The 25,326-nt window shown below is 39.2% G+C and overlaps 2 protein-coding genes across 2 annotated transcripts; both read left to right on the top strand.

Annotated features, from left to right (window-relative positions):
- Nucleotides 1–655: 655 nt before the first annotated feature.
- On the top strand, nt 656–4,914 carry LOC105439890 (E3 ubiquitin-protein ligase arc-1-like). Its single transcript, XM_030988184.1, has 3 exons — nt 656–1,446; nt 1,871–3,178; nt 4,906–4,914. Exons 1-3 carry the CDS (start codon nt 811–813, stop codon nt 4,912–4,914), a joined length of 1,953 nt encoding a protein of 650 aa, XP_030844044.1. The 5' UTR covers nt 656–810.
- A 3,255-nt stretch (nt 4,915–8,169) lies between these two features.
- Nucleotides 8,170–24,220, top strand: LOC115925032. Its single transcript, XM_030988183.1, has 3 exons — nt 8,170–8,805; nt 15,998–17,282; nt 24,177–24,220. Exons 1-3 carry the CDS (start codon nt 8,170–8,172, stop codon nt 24,218–24,220), a joined length of 1,965 nt encoding a protein of 654 aa, XP_030844043.1.
- Nucleotides 24,221–25,326: the final 1,106 nt, after the last annotated feature.

Below are 25,326 nucleotides of genomic sequence, written 5' to 3'. Positions count from 1 at the left end.
TCTCCGTCTCGCCATCTAGTATGTTATATTTTCTCTTTTATCAAAATAATAAAGGACTTCAAGCTTTTTACTATACCAGAGAATCACGATGACAATTACTTTTAATTTATATTATTAAAAAATGATAATGATTATTATATATATATATATATATATTGTGTTTAAGGGGTAAATGCTTATACATTATCCCTGTGCATTGAGGTCTGCAGATACCCCCATGTTTACACCAGACACCATTGCCTTTCCAAAGGCAAGCAATTAAAAGCAAGCGAGGGTATCTTACGCATTGCTTATTGTGTCCCAGTTAGTTAGCATTGTATATAGATACGTACGACACTGTTGAAGGATATGATACACACAGGATACACATATACTGTATGTAGAAAGGACAATTTTGGTTTATTAAATACAAATGAGAAGAATACAATAGCAGGCAGTATAATAGACGTGATGAGATCGCAGTCAAAGGTTAAAGTGGCGCTCTCTTGCAAAACCCACCAGTACTATTACAAATAAAGCATCAATTCAGGGCGCAGCGCTTATATTTGCAGAGTAGCTAGCAGCATTGACGTTGTGTACGTTCACATTTGGGTGTATAACTCATGTTTATATTGTGACGTACACGTATTCCGTAATAATCAGAACATATATGGAGTTAGGCCTGCAAATATCATGTTTGTAACACTATCAAGATCACAGATCTACGTATATTCTTCATGTATACAACAAACTCTTTAAACATACAGGATATAGTGCAGCTTTATGCTTGATTGCTCTCTCTAATTGGTCAGCCATTCGTACATCACATCCATGGCGGAGAAACAGGAAGAAGAGGACGTTCCGATCTCTTCACAAGGCTTGACATGTCCAATGTGTCTTGGTATATTCGACGATGCAACCCTCTTGACCTCTTGCGGACATACCTTCTGTCGAACCTGTCTCAGGAAATACGACCTATCCCACCAGGATCTTGATCACATGGTATGCCCTCTCTGCAGGACAGTGACGAAGTTGTCCGCTAACCGGGTCGACGATCTCCTCCCCAATGTGACGGTCAATGGACTCGTGGACGACCACCGTGCCAGGTCTGGAGGGGGCAGTGCCATCCTGGAGATGCGGCAAAAGTGCACTGTCTGCAACCTTCAGGTAGAGGCCATCGCTTTCTGCAGTACATGCGATGCATACATGTGTGATCAATGCTGCGTTGGCCACAAACAACTGAAGCTGTTCTTCGACGGTCATGAGATCGTATCTATCCATGATATCGTTGAGGGAAATTTCAAACCTGGTAGCTGCTCCGAGAAATGTTCCGCCCACAGACAAGAGAACAAACATATTTTCTGTCAGGATTGTAAGATACGCGTCTGTTTCAAGTGTGTCATCATCGATCATCGAGATCATAAGATACAATCACATCAGGACTTCGAAAAGGAAATACAGGTTAAGGTATGTAGTCCAATGGCAGGTCATTCATGAACGGTTTTAAATATATTGTTCACTCGAATATCTATTATTCTCAACATATTACCCAAATGTATACCGTTTCCAAATGAAATTATAATAATTGTGTCTTTCCTCTTATCGTAACAATACGATTTATTCTTGATAGACTGTAATGATCATAGAGATAGATCTATAAGGGTCTAGGGAGATATCAACGTTATACAAAAATAAATCATATAATCTCAATAATTTCATGAAAAGGATTATAATACAATATTTCAACTATATGAGCTATGGTGTATGCTGTCTTAAACCGTGCTCCATAAAGTTTCCAACCTTATCTGAACGGGCCTTTACAGTGGTGATTAAAAAATGTGATCGGAATTTCAAATTTGTTTTGCTTCCATTTACTACTTTCGTTCTTCAGGTGAGCGATCTTCTCCATCGTTGTAAAGCAAAGAAATCAGAACTGGAGAAGAACATTCAGACTGTGGAGACACATCGTCATGAAGCACACAGTGCTCTTCAGCTACTACGTGAAGATGTCGGCCAAGCATGTCATACGAAGGTTAAGCAACTAGAAGACAACCGATGTGCACTCGTTGAGAAGATCAATGCTCTGGAGCGTGGTTTCGATGAAGCCCTCAACGGTGTCAAATCGAAGGACGAACAGATGATCAAGAGCATTTGTAGTTCGTTAGATCTGGTGGCTAATGGCAGACTAGGATGTCTTGAGGCGGACAGTCTGGTTGCTCACACATTCCTTTGCGAAGAGATTGATGGCTTGCTAAAGGAGGCTGTTGATCAAACCTTTGTAGCAACCATACGAGAGAAGGCACAGAAACAGAGGTTCACTCCTTCAGAAGACACTAGTCTTGACCTTGGAAATATCGCAGAAACAGAGGCTGAGGCTGCACTGGATGGCATACTGAAGGGCGCTTCCGATGACACTTCTGCAGCAACCATGGGAGAGGAAGCCCGGGAGAAGAGGTCCCAATTGCCACAAACACTGGCCAGACCACAGTCCATAAGTCAACCAAAACCATGTGTCATTAAGAGTGTAGCTCTACGTGACAATTTTGAAGCGATGACAAAATACAACAATAACTCAGTGGCAATCACATATCGGAAGCCAAATGAAATTGATATCTTTAGTTCAGATGAAGATGTACCTTGGAATTATTCCCAAATTCCAAACGGAATGAAATGTTTTGATGTTGTATTTCAAAGTGACATGACTCTATGCGTATCTACAGGTCATACAAAGGTACACAGGTATTCTCGAAGTGGCGCTCGGAAATCTACCACCGGAGTGAAAAGCAGTGGACATTTTGTAAGGTTGAGTAGGAGTCAATCAGATGAAATTCTCATGACTCAACATTCTAACTATGTTTCCATCTACGACCCCTCTGGAAAGACACTCAAACACAATTTGCCAACTACACACGAAATCACTTACCAGGCATCTCCAACGAAGTCGGGTTTGATCGTCACAAATTGTTCTTTCAGGAAAACTAAATACCCAAGGATGGTGATGGTGTATGACAGGGACGGGAATTCCGGGAGGTATCTACAATCTCCACAGGGTGTCCACCTGTATCACGCCGTGGACGAGCAGGACAGGGTGTATGTAGCGAGTTTTGATCAAAACACCGGACAAGTGCTGATCAGGCTCTATGAACTTGATGGTCTGAACCTGAAGGAGAGAGGACGGTTCAGTCCACAGTACGTGAAAGTAGGTCATGCATTATGTCGCATGGTTTCTCTCACTCCACACACACTTGCATTTGCTTCTTTAAATAGACTCTATTTCTTAGAAGTTAAATTGTAATTGGCCCAGTTTGATTTCATGGTACCTTTTGGATGTTACTGTAAGTCACTGGTTCAATATCGAACATAACCATGCCAATACAGATTTTCTTTACGTATTTCTAAAGATAGTGATAATGATTCGATGACCTGATGTCACGAAATTGTTAGTGTTATTATAAATACTAATAAATAAATACCGAAAACAATAGTTCGTTCTTGTACTGCGCTCATGTCTGTCAAACCTGACACTCTTGGCGCTTTACAATTATTACCCCGGCTTGAGCTTGGCTGCCATTATGGCGCTCTAGCATTTCAAGAACTTAATTCCTGCCGTTTACCTCACCTGGGTCGAGTGTTGCAAATGTTGATAACGTCTTACAAAAGGTCATTAGTGTCGTGGTGGGACTCGAACCTTGAGAACCACAGTCTAGTCACCGATCTAATAGATCATGGCACAATAGAAGTACCATAGAAGTACAATAGTTGACAGGCGATGAAGAAACATTTATGACTCAAGTGGAGAGGTATAAAATATTTTTGCCATAGTTGGGAATCAAGATTTGAATATATGTTTTAAGGATGTTCTCAAGTACATGTACACCTGGGCGCGTTTCACAAATCTTGTCATCAATGACATATGACAGTTTTTGTGATAAGCTATTGAAACCCTTGCTTCTGATTGGTTATCAGCAGCGTTGTCACTGAATTTTGTCATTTGTCATTCAAAAAGGGGCTTTGTGAAACGCCCTCCAGAAGGCATGCGGATATGCCCATGTGAACAAAAATGAGTACATGATATTGAAAATGAAATATGATAAAGTAAATGTATATAAATTTATAAGGTAGAAAGTGAAACTGATTCATACCAAGAACATATATTTTTCTTTTTATTGATTTTCCCGTTAAAGGGATAGTTGATTTCTTGTTTCAGACTGCAAATGCCTTCAAAGTTCATGGTTATTGCTCTGATTCTTATTTATGACATTTCTAGTGCTCTTTTAGGACCTAAAATTGCTATGAAGGTAATTTTGTACCCCGAAATGTGTGAAATTTGCTAAAACGATCATACCAAATCAGCTCCACTTTCCCCAAAATACGGTGACCGTTAGTTAATTAGTTAATTAAAAATAACAATACACGGGCCGGCTGGTTGTGTGAATTGTAACCAACACGAAATAGTCAACAAAAACCCAACATCGGCTTCGGCTGCAATAAATTGTATAGGTTCTAGGCGCTATCTAGTTTTTTCAACGGCTGGTTCAAATTATAGAATATTTGTGGGGCACCACAGATATTAGAAATCGTTATATTTATGGATATTTCAGCCGTCTCTGATTCGATTTAGATCAAACAAAGATGATTATGTCATTTAAATTGTTTGTTGTTCCAAATTTGACACTCAGGTTTTCATTATCTCGCAAACAAATATTTTGTGTAGCGCCCTCTGCAACAAAACTCAACTATCCCTTTAAGAATTTAAACGTCACAGTTTTATGGTAATGCCACGGTGGTGTATGATAGTTTAAGCGATCATTATACATACGACCTTTTTTAGCAGCTGCCATGTAGAAATATTTTACAATAAGCCGAGTGTTTAATTAAAATTATGCTTATCTGAATCTGTCTATCTGATATATTTTGTATTGACAGGGCATATAAATATATGAGTAGAAAGGCCACTTTCGCATTAGTACCTCGTGTGCTTCTACTTTCTGGGTCGAATTTTCATCGACATAAAACTGCGCCAATTACACGTATGAATAATCAGAGCCATGGATATTCAGAATTTGGCCTACCACAGTGGCGGATCCAGAGGTCCAGGGGGCCCGGACCCCCACCCCTGAGGAAAAACACGTTAATTTTACATCTTGTTGGAGTTCCCCCCCCCTCCTGGCGCCGGCATGGTTAAAATATGACGAAAACTGTTTTGTGATTACTCAGTCACACCGCCAAACCGACTGACTTAAACAAACTGTTTGATCAGTCTGTTGTCGATCTAGGGTTGGTTGCTTCAATGTGACTTGGGTATGCATGTACCCAAAGGCCAAAGCGTATTGAGAGAGATAGTTGTTACCAGGGGCGTATCTAGCTATTTGCTAAGGGGGGGGGGCCTAACTCCCCCCCACACACACACACACACACACACACACAAACACACACACACCCTAGATCCTTCCCTGGTTACACGCATCTACGCGTACGCGGGATGGGCCACAGGTTATATCATGGAGCTTCATAAAATGCCGGACAAATCAGAAGCAACTTCGGTTGGACGTAACTATCTATCTCAATAAACAGTAGGCTTGCGGGTGCACCATGTGTGTGAGAGAGAGAGAGAGAGAGAGAGAGTGAGAGAGAGGGGATTGAGGAATCCTGAAAAAGGACTGTCGGTAATCTTTCTTGAGGGTGTGTAGTCCTGAAAAGGACTGTTTGTGTAGTCTATCTCAAGTAGCTCGAGTAGCCATATTGTGCCCAAGTGAAGATGGCTTTGGCGCTGATAAACGTTGGAGAGCCGGGAGCGTCCAGGCTTGATGGACAATGAGCTCTGTACCAGATCTAGAATCCGCCATTACTATTATTATTATCGTCTGTCCCATTGTGTAGCCAGACACGGAGTTGGAGACAAAAGTAGGTAAACAAACAGAATCATAGTCAGGAAAATGAAAAGAACTTCGTTGTTACACGGGCATTGTAATCGCTGACGAACTTTGGACCTCCGATTATCTAATGCTCGAAGAAATTCAGAATGAGCCTGTAGTTGCTTTTCAAAAGAACGAAGGATGATTTACTGACAGTTTATACATGGGCCTGATTATGATATTATATCATATCTATCTACAGAATTACTTCGTGTTGTCTAGAAAATAACTGGGTCCCAAAGAAGTAAAATAATTTTCAGTCTGCAAGGCATCACTGGTAAATGGTTAATAGTGATTCATTTATGCCAATGAATGAAATAAGAAGGAACATTCGTTTTTTCATGGGCAAAAATGCATATGTACCATCAGTTTTTTTAATTGTTATCATTGAAACTATGCCAATAATTAGGTGGATGTTTTTAAGATGTAATTAAAATAAATTGGTTAACCCGGGATCGCAGCGTGATTGTCCTCACAACTTTTGTCTTCTGTCTGATATTTCTTTATCTTGCTCTCTTCCTCTCTCTCTCTCTTATCTGTATGTATTTGTAATGGAGTATATACATGTGTACGTCTCTTTCTCCATTTATAATAAAGATTTGTTAAGATCAAATATTCTCCTCTCACTCTTTCTTCTTTTTTCCTCGATCCCCACCCTCTCTCTCTTTTTATCTTTGCAAATATCTTCAAGAAAATATCCTCTGCAGAAAATAATTACCAAAAGAGTTTCATGCAGTGTCATAAAATCAATAACGTCCCATGATGAGGAACATTTTGAAACATCAAATAAAATTAGTGTATAGTTCCTCCCTATATGAAAAGAGGTGCTAATACTTCCCTATATACTTCTTTTTTCCTCCGTCTTCTCTATTTCTTTGTACCCTATGTCTTCAACTTCCTTCCTCCTTCCTCCTACCCCTTTCTCTCTCCCTCTTTTCTACGATTGTTTATCTCTCTCTCTCTCTCTCTCTTCCCTAGCTCCCGCCCACTTTCATTCTCCTGTCTTTTTTCCAATTCCAAATCTCTCTCCTTATTCCTTTCTCCACCCCCTTTACCAATATATCTCCTTTTAATTCTCTCTTCCCCGTCTTCTTTATCTCTTTGTTGATTCTCTTTCAATGATTTGATATGCTTGTATAAATTAGAATATAATAGTAAACAAATGTTAAGGGTTTATCCCCACAGCAGCCAAAAGCTGTAATATAGGTACTTTCCTTACATTTGAGGGGTACCACAAGGATCCGTCATATAAAATATCAAAAGAAAGACACATATTAAATGTAAAATTTACACATGATTTAAATGAATATACGTTTAAGAAAAAACACCCTTTGCTTTGGTGAAACTACTATATTGAGTTATCCCGATTTTCACAAGGCATATGTATTGATGTAAAAACGTGATATAAATCCCTGGATTGTTCAAAGTTACTCTAAATTTTGTTACTCCCGAAATATCCTCTGTCTCACCGTCTATATGTTATATTTTCTCATTTATTAAGATAATAGTGGACTTCGAGCTTTTAAATTTACCAGAAAATCACGATGATGACAATTACTTTTAATTTATTTTATTAAGAAATGCTAATGATTATATATATATATATATATATATATATATATATATATATATATATATTGTGTTTAAGGGGTAAATGCTTATACATTATCCCTATACATTGAGGTCTGCAGATACCCCCATGTATACACCAGACACCATTGCCTTTCCAAAGGCAAGCAATTAAAAGCAAGCTAGGATAACGCATTGCTTATTGTGTCCCAGTTAGTTAGCAATTTGTATAAAGATACGTACGCCACTGTTGAAGGATGTGATACACATATACTGTATGTAGAAAGGACAATTTTGGTTTATTACATACAAATGAGATGACTACAATAGCACGCAGTATAATCGACGTGATGAGATCGAAGTCAAAGGTTAAAATGGCGCTCTCTGGGAAAAACCCACCAGTACTACTACAAATAAGGCATCAATTCAGGGCGCAGCGCCTATTTGCAGCGTAGGCACCATTGACGTTGTGTACGTTAACATTTGGGTAGATAACTTGTGTTTATAATGTGACGTACACGTATTCCGTAATAATCAGAACATATATCGAGTAAGGCCTGCAGATATCATGTTTATATCACCATCAAGATCGCAGATATAGATATATTCTTCAGGTAAACAATAAACTCTTCAAACATACATGATTTAGTGCAGCTATATGCTTAATTGCTTTCTCTAATTTGTTACCGGTGCGCACATCACATCCATGGCCGAGAAGCAGGAAGAAGAGGACGTTCCGATCTCTTTACAAGGCTTGACATGTCCACTGTGTCTTGGTATCTTCGACGATGCAACCCTCTTGACCTCTTGTGGACATACCTTCTGTCGACCCTGTCTCAGGAAATATGACCTATCCCACCAGGATCTTGATCACATGGTCTGCCCTCTCTGCAGGACAGTGACGAAGTTGTCCTCAAACCGGGTCGACGATCTCCTCCCCAATGTAACGGTCAACGGACTCGTGGACGACCACCGTGCCAGGCCTGGAGGGGGCAGTGCGATACTGGAGATGCGGCAAAAGTGCACTGTCTGCAACCTCCAGGTAGAGGCCATCGCTTTCTGCAGTACATGCGATGCATACATGTGTGATCAATGCTGCGTTGGCCACAAACAACAGAAGCTGTTATTCGAAGGTCATGAGATCGTATCTATCCAGGATAACGTTCAGGGAAATTCTAAACCTGGTAGTCGCTCCGAGAAATGTTCCGTCCACAGACAAGAGAACAAAAATACTTTCTGTCAGGATTGTAAGATACGCGTCTGTTTCAAGTGCGTCATCGTCGATCATCGAGATCACAAGATACAATCACATCAGGACTTCGAAAAGGAAATGCAGGTTAAGGTACGTAGTCTAGTGGCAGGTCATTCATGATCCGTCTTAAATATCTTGTTCGAATAATTATTTACATATACAGTAGGTTTGCGGTTGCACCATGTGTGAGAGAGAGAGAGGTTTGAGGAGTACTGAAACGGACTCTGACTCGGTAATCTTTCTTTGAGGAGTGTAGTCCTGAAAAAAAACTGTTTGTTATCTTTCTTAGCATATAGTTCTCAGGAGAACTATAGCGCTTGGAGAGGATGAGTGGCTCGACGTTTCGAACAGGTTGACTATCCGTCGTCAGGAGTGGAGAATGGCTGGCGTGCGTGTATGGCACGCCTTTAGGGAAACAAATAAATATATGCGACACTTTCAAAAATATATTTCACTCAAATGTATATAGAATAGAATCTATTCGACACTTTCAGAAAATATTTGACAAGTTTTATTTGACAAGAATTTTATTCGACATAAATTTCATTCGACACATTGTTCGTCAAAAATTGTATTTGTCAACAAATTTATTCGACAAAAATTTTATTCGACAAAATTTTTATTCGACACAAATTTTATTCGACACAATTTCATTCGACAAAAATTTTATTCGACAAAAATTTTATTCGACATAAATTTCATTCGACACAAATTTCATTTGACACAAATTTTATCCGACACAAATTTTATTCGACACAAATTTCATTCGACACAAATTTTATTCGACAAAAATTTCATTCGACACAAATTTCATTCGGCACAAATTTTATTCGACACAAATTTTATTAAACCAGAATACATATACACACAACTAAACCTGCACCGTGCACACCCGCGCAACAGGCGCGTTTACGATACAAAGACTATAGATCCACGTCGCGGCCCATATAGCCTCTGGTCAATGAACAGTGGGTTTGGATTGTTTGAGGGTGATGAGAGATGAGAAGAGGGAGGGCAACGTCATGTAGCCTGGATGGTTAGGGGCTTGTTGGGGGGGGGCGCTAAGGGGGTACAAATTAGTGTTTATTACCTACTTTGTTCATTTTTTCATTTACTATATAGATTGTTTTAGGGTGATACAAATGAAGGTGTGGACATACTGATGTAGTCACCCCGGGTAAAGAGCTAGTGGATGGGGGGGGGGGAGGGGAGGTACGTGGAAACGAAGTAGGTAATATACACTCCTTTATATTCCAATAACGCCACCCTCACCACCACCACTATCCCATTCAATTCCAGTCTACATCACTATGCCCTCCCTCTTCTCATCATCCTCATGCAAACAATCCTACCCACTGTTAATAATTAATAAAGTAGGTAATATAATCATACATATACTGTATACATACTCTTTTGAAAGCAGGCCATTGACCTTCAATGCAATTCAATGTATTTCTCCACAAATGCCAAACATAGGAAAATACATAAAATCAAATACATACATGCAATAAAACGACTCCAATTTATGTTTGAAATAGAAAAAAATCAGCAGAGGTAGAAAGGGTAGTCGAGGACTACCCCCCCCCCCCCAATAATAATAACAAATTGTACAATCAAAAGTAAATATAAAGTCAAATGATGAGGTGGTGCCAATAACGGGAAAGAAGAGGGAGAAAATATCAAAGACGGGGGGGGGGGTGCTTCCGTGAATGTTTACAAAAATTAATGATGGATTATACTTGAGTATCAGGAATAACCTTAACTTAGCCTCAATGAATACAATGAAGGACAATTGATATCAGGTGGAACATGACTCCATAACATATAGGCCAATTGAAGGCTTTCCATTTTTGTAAGAAAGTCTTAGCTATTATGGGTATATGAAAACTAATACATTTCTTGCCATAAGTATTATAGAAGAGTTCTGTATAAAAAGGTCATCATAGACAGGTGGCAAGTTGTTATGTTTGTACTGGAACATGAATTGACCGAGCTGCATTAACATTTAAAATATTCATCCGTTTTAATAGGGGTGCAGTATGTGCACAACCCCCCCCCCCCCCCCCGCAAAAGTAGGTCTGTAGATTCAATAACCATGCAGTGTATCACTTTAACACCCGCACGTGCGTCTTATATACACATGTGCATGTAGAGCTGTTGACTACGGAAGCGTTAAAGTGCCATTCTACTTGACGACATGACGAGATATTTCATCTTGTCAAGTCGACCTAATATCCATATTATGTCGACATGTAAAGATATTTAACCTACCATGTCGACTTATCAACTTTTATTCGTCGACATGGCGAAATAAATTATCTTGCCAAGTCGACTTCACAAAAAGTTCATGTCGTCATGGCGACATAAGTTATCTTACCAAGTCGACTTCTAAAACAATACATGTCGTCATGGCGACATAATTATCTTACCAAGTCGACTACCCAAAAAGAAATGTCGTCATGGCGACATGTATTATCTTGCCAAGTCGACTTCACAAAAAGTTCATGTCGTCATGGCGACATGTATTATCTTGCCAAGTTGACTTCGCATAAAGTTCATGTCGTCATGGCGATATAAGTTATCTTGCCAAGTTGACTTCGCATAAAGTTCATGTCGTCATGGCGAAATAAATTATCTTGCCAAGTCGACTTCACAAAAAGTTCATGTCGTCAATTCGACATAAGTTATTTTGCCAAGTTGACTTCGCATAAAGTTCATGACGTCATGGCGAATAAATTATCTTACCAAGTCGACTTCACAAAAAGTTCATGTCGCCATGACGACATGAACTTTTTGTGAAGTCGACTTGGCAAGATAATTTATTTCGCCATGTCGACATTACTTTTTGGGTAGTCGACTTGGTAAGATAATATATGTCGCCATGACGACATGTATTTTTTTAGAAGTCGACTTGGTAAGATAACTTATGTCGCCATGACGACATGAACTTTTTGTGAAGTCGACTTGGCAAGATAATTTATTTCGCCATGACGACATGAACTTTTTGTGAAGTCGACTTGGCAAGATAATTTATTTCGCCATGTCGACATTACTTTTTGGGTAGTCGACTTGGTAAGATAATATATGTCGCCATGACGACATGTATTTTTTTAGAAGTCGACTTGGTAAGATAACTTATGTCGCCATGACGACATGAACTTTTTGTGAAGTCGACTTGGCAAGATAATTTATTTTGCCATGACGACATGAACTTTTTGTGAAGTCGACTTGGCAAGATAATTTATTTCGCCATGTCGACATTACTTTTTGGGTAGTCGACTTGGTAAGATAATATATGTCGCCATGACGACATGTATTTTTTTAGAAGTCGACTTGGTAAGATAACTTATGTCGCCATGACGACATGAACTTTTTGTGAAGTCGACTTGGCAAGATAATTTATTTCGCCATGACGACATGAACTTTTTGTGAAGTCGACTTGGCAAGATAATTTATTTCGCCATGTCGACATTACTTTTTGGGTAGTCGACTTGGTAAGATAATATATGTCGCCATGACGACATGTATTTTTTTAGAAGTCGACTTGGTAAGATAACTTATGTCGCCATGACGACATGAACTTTTTGTGAAGTCGACTTGGCAAGATAATTTATTTCGCCATGTCGACTAATAAAAGTTGATAAGTCGACATGGTAGTTTAAATATCTTTACATGTCGACATGATATGGATATTAAGTCGACTTGACAAGATGAAATATCTCGTCATGTCGTCAAGTAGAATGGCACTTTAACGCTTCCGTAGTTGACTGTATATAGTTAGGAACTAGAAATAATAAAAACATTTCTTTTTTAAACATCACTTTATTGTTCAATCTTGCACAACAAAGGAGAAGATACAAAAGCCCCGGACAATTCCATTTTACTGGAAAATGCAGGGCATTAAAAGTACATACAGTGTATAATGTTACATAACATCAACAAAGTAAAAGTATAGGATAAATTGATGGCCTGCCTGAGCCAGCTAGCCCAGTTACATGTAGCTATGTAGCTGCGCTGCATGCCTAGACTACCTACATGCCGGTGCGTGGGTCCGACCAGAGGCTATAGGCCTTCCTAGTCTTCGTACTGTAAACGCGCCTGTTGTGTAGTTTGCAGGCACAAACCCTGGTCAGTCTTAAAAGAGAGTCTGCACTATAAGACTACCATAGGCCATGTAGCTGCTCCTGACACAACCAGTAGGTAGCTGGGCTAGGCTTCTCTCAAGGCACAATTATTTTTTAATAAAGTGTTAAATTAGGGTCTGTGCTTGCAGACTACCTGTTGCGCGCGCGTGTACTACTGCACGGTTCAGGTGGTTGTGTAAAGTATCGCATATATTCTGTTTGAATAAAATTCGTGTCGAATAAAATGTGTGTCGAATAAAATTTGTGTCGAATGAAATTTGTGTCGAATGAAATTTCGTGGCATGCATTATGTATGGAACGCCAAATAGCTCCTTTGTTGAATACATCTTTTTCATTGAATACCTTTATTATTGGGTAAAAAGTAAAATAATTCCTTGGAATAATATTTTTGTAGAACAAAACAAAATGAGCCAAATAAGATTTTGTCGAACTAAATTTTTGTCGAATGAAATTTTTGTCGAATGAAATTTTTGTCGAATGAAATTTTTGTCGAATAAAATTTTTGTCAAATGAAATTTGTGTCGAACAAAATTTGTGTCGAATAAAATTTTTGTCGAATAAATTTGTTGACAAATACAATTTTTGACGAACAATGTGTCGAATGAAATTTATGTCGAATAAAATTCTTGTCAAATAAAACTTGTCAAATATTTTCTGAAAGTGTCGAATATATACATTTGAGTGAAATATATTTTTTGAAAGTGTCGCATATATTTATTTGTTTCCCTAAAGGCGTGCCATATGCGTGAGCTTAAGTCACCGGGGTGCGGACGTCAGGGGAAAATAGGTGACCGTGTCGGCTTGAGTCATCGTGGAGTGGGCATGGATGGTCGGCTGGTAATTCGTCTGACTTTCCGCCTGGGCTGGATTCTCCGGCTTGCGGACTTTTGAGTTTTGAGTAGATGAGTGGGGTGTGCTGTCGGCGAGACACTGTGTGTGTCCCCGACGTAGGCGGCGTTGTAGTCTGTTGTCGTCCGCTGTGCATTGTAGCTGTGAGGCTGGCGGCTGCTTTGAGGGTTCGGCTGGTGGCGGTGGTTGATGTACGGGTGTCTGTCGGGGTGGTGAGGGCGGTGCTGGAGGCGGTGCTGAAGGAGGAGTGACCGGGTACTTGTTGATGAGAGGTTTCCAGATGTCGTTGATGTATAGTCCTGAGTCTTGGGGCACGGTGTTGTGGCGGTAAATTTCGATGGCTTCTCGGATTCGACGTGTATGCCAGTGTTTCATTATGGAGATGAGATGACTGTTATCCCATTCGATGGTGTGTTCGTGTTGCTGGGCGTGGTTGTCTGCAACCGTAAAGCCAAGTGCCTTCACGGAATAAATACTACCAATTACCTATTAACTATACACCTGGAATGGGTGTAACATATGTTAAATAATGTCTTGCTAAAGAATATTAGTGCCGTTGCCGGGATTCAAAACCTGTAACTTCTACCCGCCCCCCCCCCCCCCACTCGGTGTTATTTAGGGTACGCATATGCTCGTTCCCTCTTTTTGAAAGCACCCCCTATCTGAGGGCTGCCAACATTTTCGAACCCCCCTTTCGCGGGCTTTTCCTGCCTTGGAAACCCTTCTAAATCAGGAAAAATGCTCAATGTACCCCCCTAAATTCGGAATAATTTCTCAGGTGTCCAAAGAGATGAGAGAAAAAAAAGAAAAAACACCCCCTTTTTAAAAAAATCTCCGGGTGAAAAGTCAAATACACCCCTTTTTTTTTTACAATTTTCGGGCCAGATTTTGTCGCACGAAAAGTACCCCTTTACCGGACATTTTGGCAACACGCATGCGGTCATTCCGACCCCTGAGTGGGGGAAGGGAGGACCTTCTTGAAGTTCTAGTACACATACCACAGTACCATTAATCTTTCTGTCATATTTGTGAAAATCTGTTGACCTTAAATTATATATTATATATTATCCATCAAAAGGTTAATTATAATTATCAATTACAACGTTATTAACAACAGCCTAGGGTCCAGGATTCTCTAGCGGTGGGTTTGGGGGGGGGGGTCGCTTAAACCCTTATAATTACTACAACATTCTCTGACAAGCACAATAACATAAAATGTTGTCACGTAGTGCCTCTCCCCCCCCCCCCCCCCCCCCCCCTCCCCTTGGCTTAGCGATAACATACTCCATGCAGTCACACCAATGAGACCAAACTCATACCGACAAAACACCGAACAATCTCCCCCAAATGGCTAAGAACCTATTTTGGGAGTCGGTATAAACACGGTTTGGTAGTGTAACTGGAGTATAAAAGGGTTTTGAGCCAACCAGCACAATCGACATGATCTTGCGCTTTGAGCAAAAGTACTCTGATGACTGTACAGTAAAAAAAAAAATCAATATATCAAGGTTTGCGCAAACTTCGCAGATATCTGTGCAGTAAATTTTCAATATATATTATGAAGCAGTGTCAGACAGAGGACAATTATCTAGAAAAAAAGCTATCTAGATAATAATTATCTAGATAATTGGCTGTCTGTCATCAACTATCCCGCGAAAAATCCAACCACGAACCAAGAAGATTCTCTGTTATCGAGATTTTTCATGGGATTTTTCGCTGGATTTTTTTTGACTGTCACCAATGTTGAAACTTCTCCCGAAAAATCCCGTTAAAGGTCAGTGTAAGATCAACTATTGAGTTTGATTTGCATGTTTTTCATGTTTGTGTACTTTTTATACTTTTACCTTCGTGACTGTGACTGTGTTCAAATTTGGAAAATAATTCAATTCAAATCAATATGAGGACATCGAAGATGACGTGTACTGTTGGAACTTTCAGTGTTCAGTATTATTTGACACGCTCGTTCACTTCTTTAATCATTAGCACATTGAACAGGGTCCTGTGGATTTATTAACACACATACACAAATATAAGTAGGTTTATTCGGTTAGGACCCTCGTCTCTGTCTCCCTCTATTTTGTAATTCACCAATAATACCAAGTGCTAGTTTCGTTACTGACGGATCAACCCTGTTCAGATAAAATAAATAGATGAAATAATCTAATAAAGTAATAAATTAATAACGCCATATCTGAACGAGCCTTTACAGTGATGATTAAATATGTGATCAAAAATTCACCTTCAAGTGAGAATCATTTGTTTTCTCTCCCTATACTTTCGTTCTTCAGGTGAGTGATCTTCTCCATCGTTGTGAAACAAAGAAATCAGAACTGGAGAAGAACATTCAGACTGTGGAGACACATCGTCATGAAGCACACACTGCTCTTCAGCTACTACGTGAAGATGTCAGCCAAGCCTGTCGTACCAAGGTCAAGCAACTAGAAGATAACCGACGTGTACTCGATGAGCAAATCGATGCTCTGGAGCGTAGTTTTGATGAAGCCCTCAACGTGGTCAAATCGAATGATGAACAGATGATCAAGAGCATTTGTAGTTCGGTAGATCTTGTGGGTAATGCTAGACTTGGATGTCTTGAGGCGGACGGTCTGGTTGCTCACACATTCCTTTGCGAAGAGATCGATGGCTTGGTAAAGGAGGTTCTTGATCAAACTTCCGTAGCATCCATAATGGAGAAGGCACATAAGCAGAGATTCAAGCCTGCAGATGACACCAGTCTTGACCTTGGGGATATCTCAGAAACAGAGACTGAGGCTGTATTGGATGACATGCTGAAGGGCGCTTCCGATGACACTTCTGCAGCAACCATAGGGGAGGAAGCCCAGAAGAAGAGGGCCCAGTTTGCGGATGAGGACTTCACGACAGGGCTATCCGTTCCCGAACCACCGTCCAAAAGTCAATCGAAACTCTGTGTCATTAAATGTGTAGATCTACGTGATAATTTCAAAGGGATGACAAAATACACCAATAACTCAGTGGCAATCACATATCATAAAGCACATGCCATTCATATCTTTAATTCAGATGAAGATTTACCGTGGACTTATTCCAACATTCCAAACGGTATGAAATGTATTGATCTTGCGTTTCAAAGTGACATGACTCTATGCGTATCTACAGGTCATACAAAGGTACACAGGTATGGCCCCAATGGCGTTCGGGAATCTACTACCGAAGTGACAAGCAATGGATTTTATTTGCGGTTGAGTAGGAGTCAATCAGATGAAATTCTCATAACCCAACATTCAAAACATGTCTCGATCTACGACCCCTCGGGAAACACACTCAAACACGATGTGCACACAAGACACAATCACACTAACCATGCATCTGCGACCAAGTTGGGTTTGATCGTCACAAGTTCTTGTTACAGCAAACAACGTGACAATCCAAGGATAGTGAGGGTCTATGACAGGGATGGGAATTCCGGGAGGTATCTAGAAACTCCACTTGGGGTCCACCTGTATCCCGCCGTGGACGAGCAGGACAGGGTATATGTAGCGAATGTTGATCACAATACCGGACACGTGCTGATCAGGCTCTATGACCTTGATGGTTTGAACCTGAAGGAGAGATTTCAATTCAATCCGCTTGATTTGGCAGTAGGCCGTGGATTATGTCGCCTTGTTTCTCTCACTCCACAAACACTTGCATTTGCTTCTTTAAATAGACTCTATTTCTTAGAAGTTAAATTGTAATTGGTCCAGTTTGATTCCATGGTACCTTTGAGTACAGACCCTTTTGGATGTTACTGTAAGTCACTGGTTCAATAGCAAGAGCGTCGCACTTAACCATGCCAATACAGACTTTCTTCACGTACTTCTAAAGATAGTGGTATAATGATTCGATGACCTAATGTCACGCAATTGTAAGTGTTATTATAAATACTAATAAATAAATATCAAAAATAATAGTTGGTTCTTGTACTGCGCTCATGCCTGTCAAACCTGACACTCTTGGCGCTATACAATTATCACCCTGGCTTGAGCTTGGCTGCCATTATGGCGCTCTAGCATTTCAAGAACTTAATTCCTGCCATTTACCTCACCTGGGTCGAGTGTTGCAAATGTTGATAACGTCTTACAAAAGGTCATTAGTGTCGTGGTGGGACTCGAACCTTGAGATCCACATGCAGTCTCAGTCACCGATCCACTAGATCACGGCACATCGAAGTACAATAGAAGTACGATAGTTGACAGGCGATGAAGAAACATTTATGACTCAAGTGGAGAGGTATAAAATATTTTTGCCATAGTTGGGAATCAAGATTTGAATATATGTTTTAAGCATGTTCTCAAGTACATGTATACATGGGGGAATGTTTCACAAACACTAAGATCGACTGTAAGTTGGACTTAACTATGGCAGGCCATTCATGCCACTGGTTTTCTCACTATTAGTCTCTCAATGATGATCTTTAGATAATACTTTTTCCTTTAATAATGAACTATAAAAAATGTAAGCTCTGTAGATTTGTGACCACGATTTATACGTCCCTTGATCGAGAGAACAATGCCAGTAAATGGTTAGAGCAAACAATGGCTTGAACGGCATGCCATAGTTAAGTCCAACTTAAAGTCGATCTTAGTCTTTGTGAAACATCCCCCTGGAGGCATACTAGTATGCCCATATGAACACGCAAGGCAGACTTTTGTCGGGCTCCTGCCCCTTGTACCCCCTTGGATGCAAAAATGAGTACAGTGTATATGATATTGAAAATGAAATATGATATGTAAATGTGTAAATATATAAGGTAGAAAGTGAAACAAATTCACACCAAGAACATTTTTTTTCCTTTGTATTAATTTTCCCATTAAAGGGATAGCTGATTTCCTGTTTCAGACTGCAAATGCCTTCAAAATGCATAGTTATTGATCTTATTCTTATTTATGACATTTCTAGAAATCGTAAAATTTATGAATATTTCATAAATATTTTGATCAAACAAATATGATTATGTCATTTAAATTGTTTGTTGTTCCAAATTTGACACTCCATTATCTCACAATCAAATATTTTGTGTAGCACCCTCTGCAACAAAACCCTATTATCCCTTTAAGAATTTAAACGTCACAGTCTTATAGTAATGCCACGGTGGTGTATGATAGTTTAAGCGAGCATTATAAATACGACCTTTTTGGCAGCTGAAATGTACAAATATACAATAAGCCGAGTGTTTAATTAAAATTATATGCATATCTGAATCTGTCTATCTGACATATAGCCTTACATTTTGTATTGACAGGGCATATATACCCAATAAACAAAATCACGTGAAAATCACGTCAATATCAAGGTATCGACTTGAGGAGAGTTACGTTCTTCAAACACCGTACATTTACGTAAATGTGTTAATACGTTTATTGCATTAGGTAACTTAAAACACACGTACACTAAATCACGCAATTGTCACTGCAATATCACCATTATAATAACGTGATTATCCCTACCTTGGAGACCATGGTTTGTAAACCTAATACTCCCGTGTTTGTTTGGTTATGAAATTACATCTTCATACACGAAATTATCGCGTCACAGAAACACGTGAAGCGTTAATGATAGTTTTAGTCAAAATATCTGCGTGAAATTCACGTGAATATTACGAGGCTGACTTGAGATGAATCATGTTCTATATTCACGTGAAATTTACGTCGAAGAGGAAGTATATTACTGTAACCCGCGTTCAACCCAATAATTTTATTACCCAAATGTTACACAATAAATGAACCAAAATAATGACGTTCTCATCCCGTTTCTGAACATCGTGTCTTGGATCTTCCATAATTACGTCCAGGCGCGCCGGAAGCAGTTTGGGATTAGAGGGGGTTGGGTGGGGGGGGGGGGTTCAAACATCCCAGAAGAGAAAGCTAGTTGCAACTGGTCCAGTTGATGAACCATTTTTAATGCCAACTGGTAACCCTGGAAATTGAAATGGGCTAAATGATCCAGTTGATCCAGGCCAGTTATAATTCAATTGGTCTAGCTGAGCCATTAGAACCATTTGGTAAAACTTCCAACCAGTTGAACAGCAACAATACTTCAATACTGGTACGTCTGTATTTCCAATGTAAGGGCATTGGTAATAAGTAGCCTTACATAATTGAATTAATCGAAAAAAATTCGTATACTTGTACTTTATTGAAATTATTTTAGTTCACAGTTAATGTTTCCCTTATTCATGTTTAACTATTTATACGAAGTAGCGAAATGTCCTAATAACTGGTAATTTATATTTGTAGTATTTTCGAAATGAATTGCATATAACTAAATCATCAGTAATTAAGAAATATGCTGTAAATTCAGATAAATTGTTTAAAAATCATAGATCTGCACGCACCCCATATTCAATATGCAAATGAATTGGTGTCAGCTGGGTCAACTCGAAATATGCCAACGCTCAGTCATCAACTGGTGCAACTGGAAATGTACACACTCCAGTTATCGACTGGTGCAATGAAAATATGCCAACAGTCAGTTATCAACTGGTGAACATAGAAATATGCCAACAGTCACGGGATTATCACCATAGTAACTGTGAAACCATCAAGACACCCAAGAATAACTCATTTTCACACATGGAAAACACGGAATACCCAGCTTATATTAATAATCCGTTTGAGTCACGCGATCATCACCGCGGAACTGCTGGCAACTTTGACTACGATTTAAATAGGTGTTTTAAGACACCTAATCATGACTAATTTTTCACACCTAAAAGTCACGTATGCCCAGCTTAGATTAATAATCCGTTTGAGTCACGAGATCATCACCGCGGAACTTATGGCAACTTTGACTTCCATTTAAATAGGTGTTTTAATACACCTGGTATTGACTAATTTTTCACACCTAAATATCACGGATTCACAGCTTAGATTAGTAATCAGTTTTAACTACGTGATCATCACCAAGAAAGTTATGGTAACTTTGAAACCATTTAAATAGGTGTTTTAAGACACCTAATAATGACTAATTTTTCACTCCTAAAAGTCACGTATGACAAGCTTAGATCAATAATCCGTTTGAGTCACGAGATCATCACCGCGGAACTTATGGCAACTTTGACTACCACTTAAAAAGGTGTTTTAAAACACTTAATAATTACTAATTTTCACACCTACATATCACGTTTTCACAGCTTAGATTAGTAATCAGCTTGAGCCACGTTATCATAACCAAGAAATTTATGGTAACTTTGAAACCTTTTGAAGAGGTGTGTAAGACACCTCAGAATTACTAGTTGAATATAACCAGAGGTTCACGGACAGAACAATAAGACGATTAGCCGGTGTAAGTAACGTGATTATTACCATCAACCTTGGATAACCTGTGAAACCAATCAATAAAGGTGCTTACAAGAACAAATAATTACGTATTTATCGCCACCATCGGTTAACTGACAAAAAACTCGTTGCTTGGTCAAGTGGTTATTTGGTCATAAACACTTGATTTACAGAGGTAAGTGGAATCACGTTACTCCAGTCGCGTGATAAACTGGTGGTTTTTAGGTTAGATGAAAACGTGAACAGGAGTACCTTTTTTTGTTTAAATGAAGGCACGTGTCGATAACGTTTAAATCTAGTTCAAAAGGCACTATACTTTAAAATCACTTAAAATACACTCTCAAAAGAGGTTACTTTTTGGTGTTCTGTTTATTGGGTATATATATATATATATGCGTATAAAGGCCGCTTTCACATTATTACCTCGTGTGCTTCTACTTTCTAGGTCGAATTTTCATCGACATAAAACTGTACCAGTTACACGTATGAATAATCAGAGCCATCGGTATTCAGAATTTGGCCAAACCGGTTATAGTTGCGTAGTTAAAATATGGCGAAAACTGTTTTGTGATTACTCAGTCACACCGCCATCGATTGTTTGATCAGTCTGTTGTCGATATGGGGTTGGTTGCTTCGATGTGACTTGGGTATGTATGTACCCAAAGGCCAAAGCGTATTGAGAGAGTTGTTACAAGGGGCGGATCTAGCTTTTTGCTAAGGAGGGTGACCCCTAACCCCCCCCCCCCTAGATCCGCCCCTGGTTTAACGCATCTACGCGTACGCTAAATGGGCCACAGGTTAAATCATGGAGCTTGATGAAATGCCTGTCGAATCAGAAGCAACTTCGGTTGGACGTAACTATCTATCTCAATAAACAGTAGGCTTGCGGGCGCACCATGTTAGAGAGAGAGAGAGAGAGGGGGGGGGGGAGAGGATTGATGAGTCCTGAAAAAAGACTCTCGGTAATCTTTCTTGAGGGTGTGTAGTCCTGAAAAGGACTGTTTGTGTAGTCTATCTCAAGTAGCTCAAGTAGCCATGTTGTGCCCAAGTGAAGATGGCTTTGGCGCTGATAAACGTTGGAGAGCCGGGAGCGTCCAGACTTGATGGACAATGAGCTCTGTACCAGATCTAGAATCCGCCATTATTATTATTATCGTCTGTCCCATTGTGTAGCCAGACACGGAGTTGGAGACAAAAGTAGGTAAACAAACAGAATCATAGTCAGGAAAAGGAAAATAACCTCATTGTTACACAGGGCATTGTATTCTGTGACGAACTTTGGACCTCAAATTAACTAATGCTCGAGGAGCTTCAGAACGAGCATGTTGTTGCTTTTCAAAAGAATGAGGGATTATTTACTGAAAGTTTATACATGGGGCTGGTTGAGACATTATATCATATCTATCTACAGAATGACTTCGTGTTTTCTAGAAAATAAGTGGGTCCCCAATAAGTAAACTAATTTTCAGTCTGCAAGGCATCACTGGAAAATGGTTAATAGTGATTCATTTATGCCAATGAATGAAATAAGAAGTAACATTCGTTTTGTTTTCATGGACAAAAATGCATATGTACCATCAGTTTTTTTAATTGTTATCATTGAAACTATGCCAATAATTAAGTGGATGTTTTTACGATGTAATTAAAATAAATTGGTTAACCCAGGCTCGCAGCATAATTGTCCTTACAACTTTTGTCTTCTGTCTGATATTTCTTTATCGTGCTCTCTCTCTCCCCCCCCCCCCCCCCCTCTCTCTCTCTCTCTCTCTCTCTCTCTATCTTTCTCTCTCTTATCTGTATGCATTTGTAATGAAGTACATGTGTACGTCTCTTTCTCCATTTATATTAAAGATTTGTTAAAGGTACTTTGTCCCTTTTGCAGGCCAAAAAATGAAAAGGTTAAATTCCAATGGCATTCGAAAGATAATATTATTTTAGAACTTCTCTTAAATAATTGGGGCTTGAAAATGTCTTTAAGTGGGAAAATAACGACTATTAGTTGTCAAATCGACTTGGGAGCTATAGAACCAATAAGTTATAGTCTTGATTTTCAGACCATTGTAAAGTGTGGTCGTACGTTTTATGCTGTGCAAAGATTCAATCAGTTTAATTTTGGTCATTACAAGAAGTGGGTTATTGATGTAGACAAATCCTTTACAGCTCATTTTATGTATGTTATTACCAAAGAAGAAGAAAAAGCCAGTCAGTCACTCAATACTGACAATAGTGTCTGACAGTGAAGTCTAGCAAGTAAACGGGTTTCGTTGCATAATTTGAATATTAGGACACTGCTAACGTTTAAATTTCACAGATAGCACATACATGACATATTCATAATTCGTGCAAAGTTCTACAGAATTTGAGGTTGGCTGCAAAAGGGACATAGTACCTTAAAGATCAAATAGTCCCCTCTCACTCTTTCATCTCTCTTTTATTTCTTCCTCGATCCCCACCCTCTCTCTCTCTTTTTATCTTTGCAAAAATCTTCAAGAAAATATCCTCTGCAGAAAATAATTACCAAAAGGGTTTTGTGCAGCGTCATAAAATCAATAATGTCCCATGATAAGGAACGTTATAATAAATCAAATAACATTAGTATTGTCACGAAATTGGTTTCATTTCGTAGATAGCTATTTCGGCGTAGATGGCGTAATTCAAGTTAAATAAACGATGCTATAGTCACGTGTCAATTTCAAGAATATTTGATCGTGCATGTTTTCGACAGTTTTAGTCTAATTACTTTTCTACCATGAATAATTACTTGTTTTCTTCTGTTTAGTTTTATAGATTAAAACTAGTGCTTTGATTTGATATATGGTTTGTTTCAATCTGATTTTGGAAAATGAAGTTATATCAATGTTTATGTAATTCTTGGAAACCTAACGAGAATAACAAATGTCTAAGAAATGTGTATATAAATCAAGTGTCCTGCGTGTCGACGAGTTTCCTGTCATAGTCTACATAATTGCCGTCGCCCACTGGGCACACTTATACTGTAAGGCAATTAGGCTATGTTTGGATATATGCCCAATAAATGTTGCGTGCAAACGAAGTGATTGAAATGATCGTTTGCATGCCTTTCCATGAGGAAGCCTAAGATTGATTTCTGATCTTAGGTGACGACCATGGTTAGGATTTAGGTTGTGTTTGTTTGGTCTTTGCGTTCTAGCATTAGACGATACCAGGGATTGCTCTTTCGGGGGTCTGGAGTAGACGGCTGGTAGGGACTTAGGCAGAGCCAGTGGCATGGTCGAGTAAGCTGACTGTACAGACGGTCTAGTTGTTTGAAGGTGCATGCATGAAGCAAACTGGTGCGGCCAATGGAAGTTGCATGCACAAGCAGACTGGTATAGACGTCTGAAAGGTGCATGAAGCAAACTGGTGCGGCCAATTGGAGTTGCATGCACAAGCAGACTAGTATAGACGTTTGAAAGGTGCAGAAGCGGACTGGTTTAGTCGACTGGTGGTACACGACGGTACAACGGTTGGTAGAAGACGGTGGTGAAGTACAGACCTGTACACGGTCTGGTAGTGTCGAGAGGTGGTGCAAGGTCAACGGGGCAGTATATCTCTGCCAAACGGATCCACGGCGAAATTGGTACCGGACTAGGAAAACATACCAGCAGAAGGCATCCTGACAAGATAAGCTGCTGGGGAGTATTCGACAGAGCTCCGGTTTCGTTACAGTATATACTTTCTCCCCATGAAAAGAGGCGCCAATACTTCCCTACTTCTATTTTCCTCCGTCTTCTCTATCTCTTTGATCGCTATCTCTTCAACTCCTTCCCGCCTTCTTTCCCCTACCCCTCTCTCTCTCTCCCTCTTTTCTACACGTTTATCTTTTTTTCTCTTCCGTTTCTCTTCTCCTTCCGCCCACGTACCTTATTTTAAAAGAGTTCTAGAACTGTTCATATGAAAAATTTATAAACAAACTCCTTTGACATTATGATAGAAATTTGCCCCTTACAAGAATTAGATCAGATAAAAAGAGAAATAAACGACCATGGATTACTCAAGGTATAATAAAATCAATATCTACTCGAATTCGTTTATATACAAAAATCTGAATAAATATAAAAAGTACCGTAATAAATTGACTTCAATTATTCGTTTATCACGCAAACTATACTATTGTAATAAAGTTGAAAATAGTAAAGATGATATTCGATAATTATGGCAAACAATTAATGACATTTTAGGGAAGAAAAAGGATACTCTAAATAATATTGAATTTAAAGACAGTGGTCGTCACATTCAAAACCCCAAAAAATGTTGCTGATGCATTCAATAAATATATTACTAATATTGGACCAGATTAA

This window comes from Strongylocentrotus purpuratus, unplaced genomic scaffold, assembly GCF_000002235.5.
Source record: "Strongylocentrotus purpuratus isolate Spur 01 unplaced genomic scaffold, Spur_5.0 spur5_scaffold_17, whole genome shotgun sequence".
Classification (NCBI taxonomy): Eukaryota; Metazoa; Echinodermata; class Echinoidea; order Camarodonta; family Strongylocentrotidae; genus Strongylocentrotus; species Strongylocentrotus purpuratus.
Note: the sequence above shows the minus strand (reverse complement) of the source record. Positions and strands in the feature narration are given on the sequence as shown.

Coding starts and splice junctions, on each gene's coding strand:
- LOC105439890 (XM_030988184.1), top strand. CDS start 811: ATGGCGGAGAAACAGGAAGAAGAGGACGTTCCGATCTCTTCACAAGGC. Junction 1,447..1,870: donor AAAAGGAAATACAGGTTAAG/GTATGTAGTCCA, acceptor TTCGTTCTTCAG/GTGAGCGATCTTCTCCATCG.
- LOC115925032 (XM_030988183.1), top strand. CDS start 8,170: ATGGCCGAGAAGCAGGAAGAAGAGGACGTTCCGATCTCTTTACAAGGC. Junction 8,806..15,997: donor AAAAGGAAATGCAGGTTAAG/GTACGTAGTCTA, acceptor TTCGTTCTTCAG/GTGAGTGATCTTCTCCATCG. Junction 17,283..24,176: donor CAGGCTCTATGACCTTGATG/GTTTGAACCTGA, acceptor TTTGCGTTCTAG/CATTAGACGATACCAGGGAT.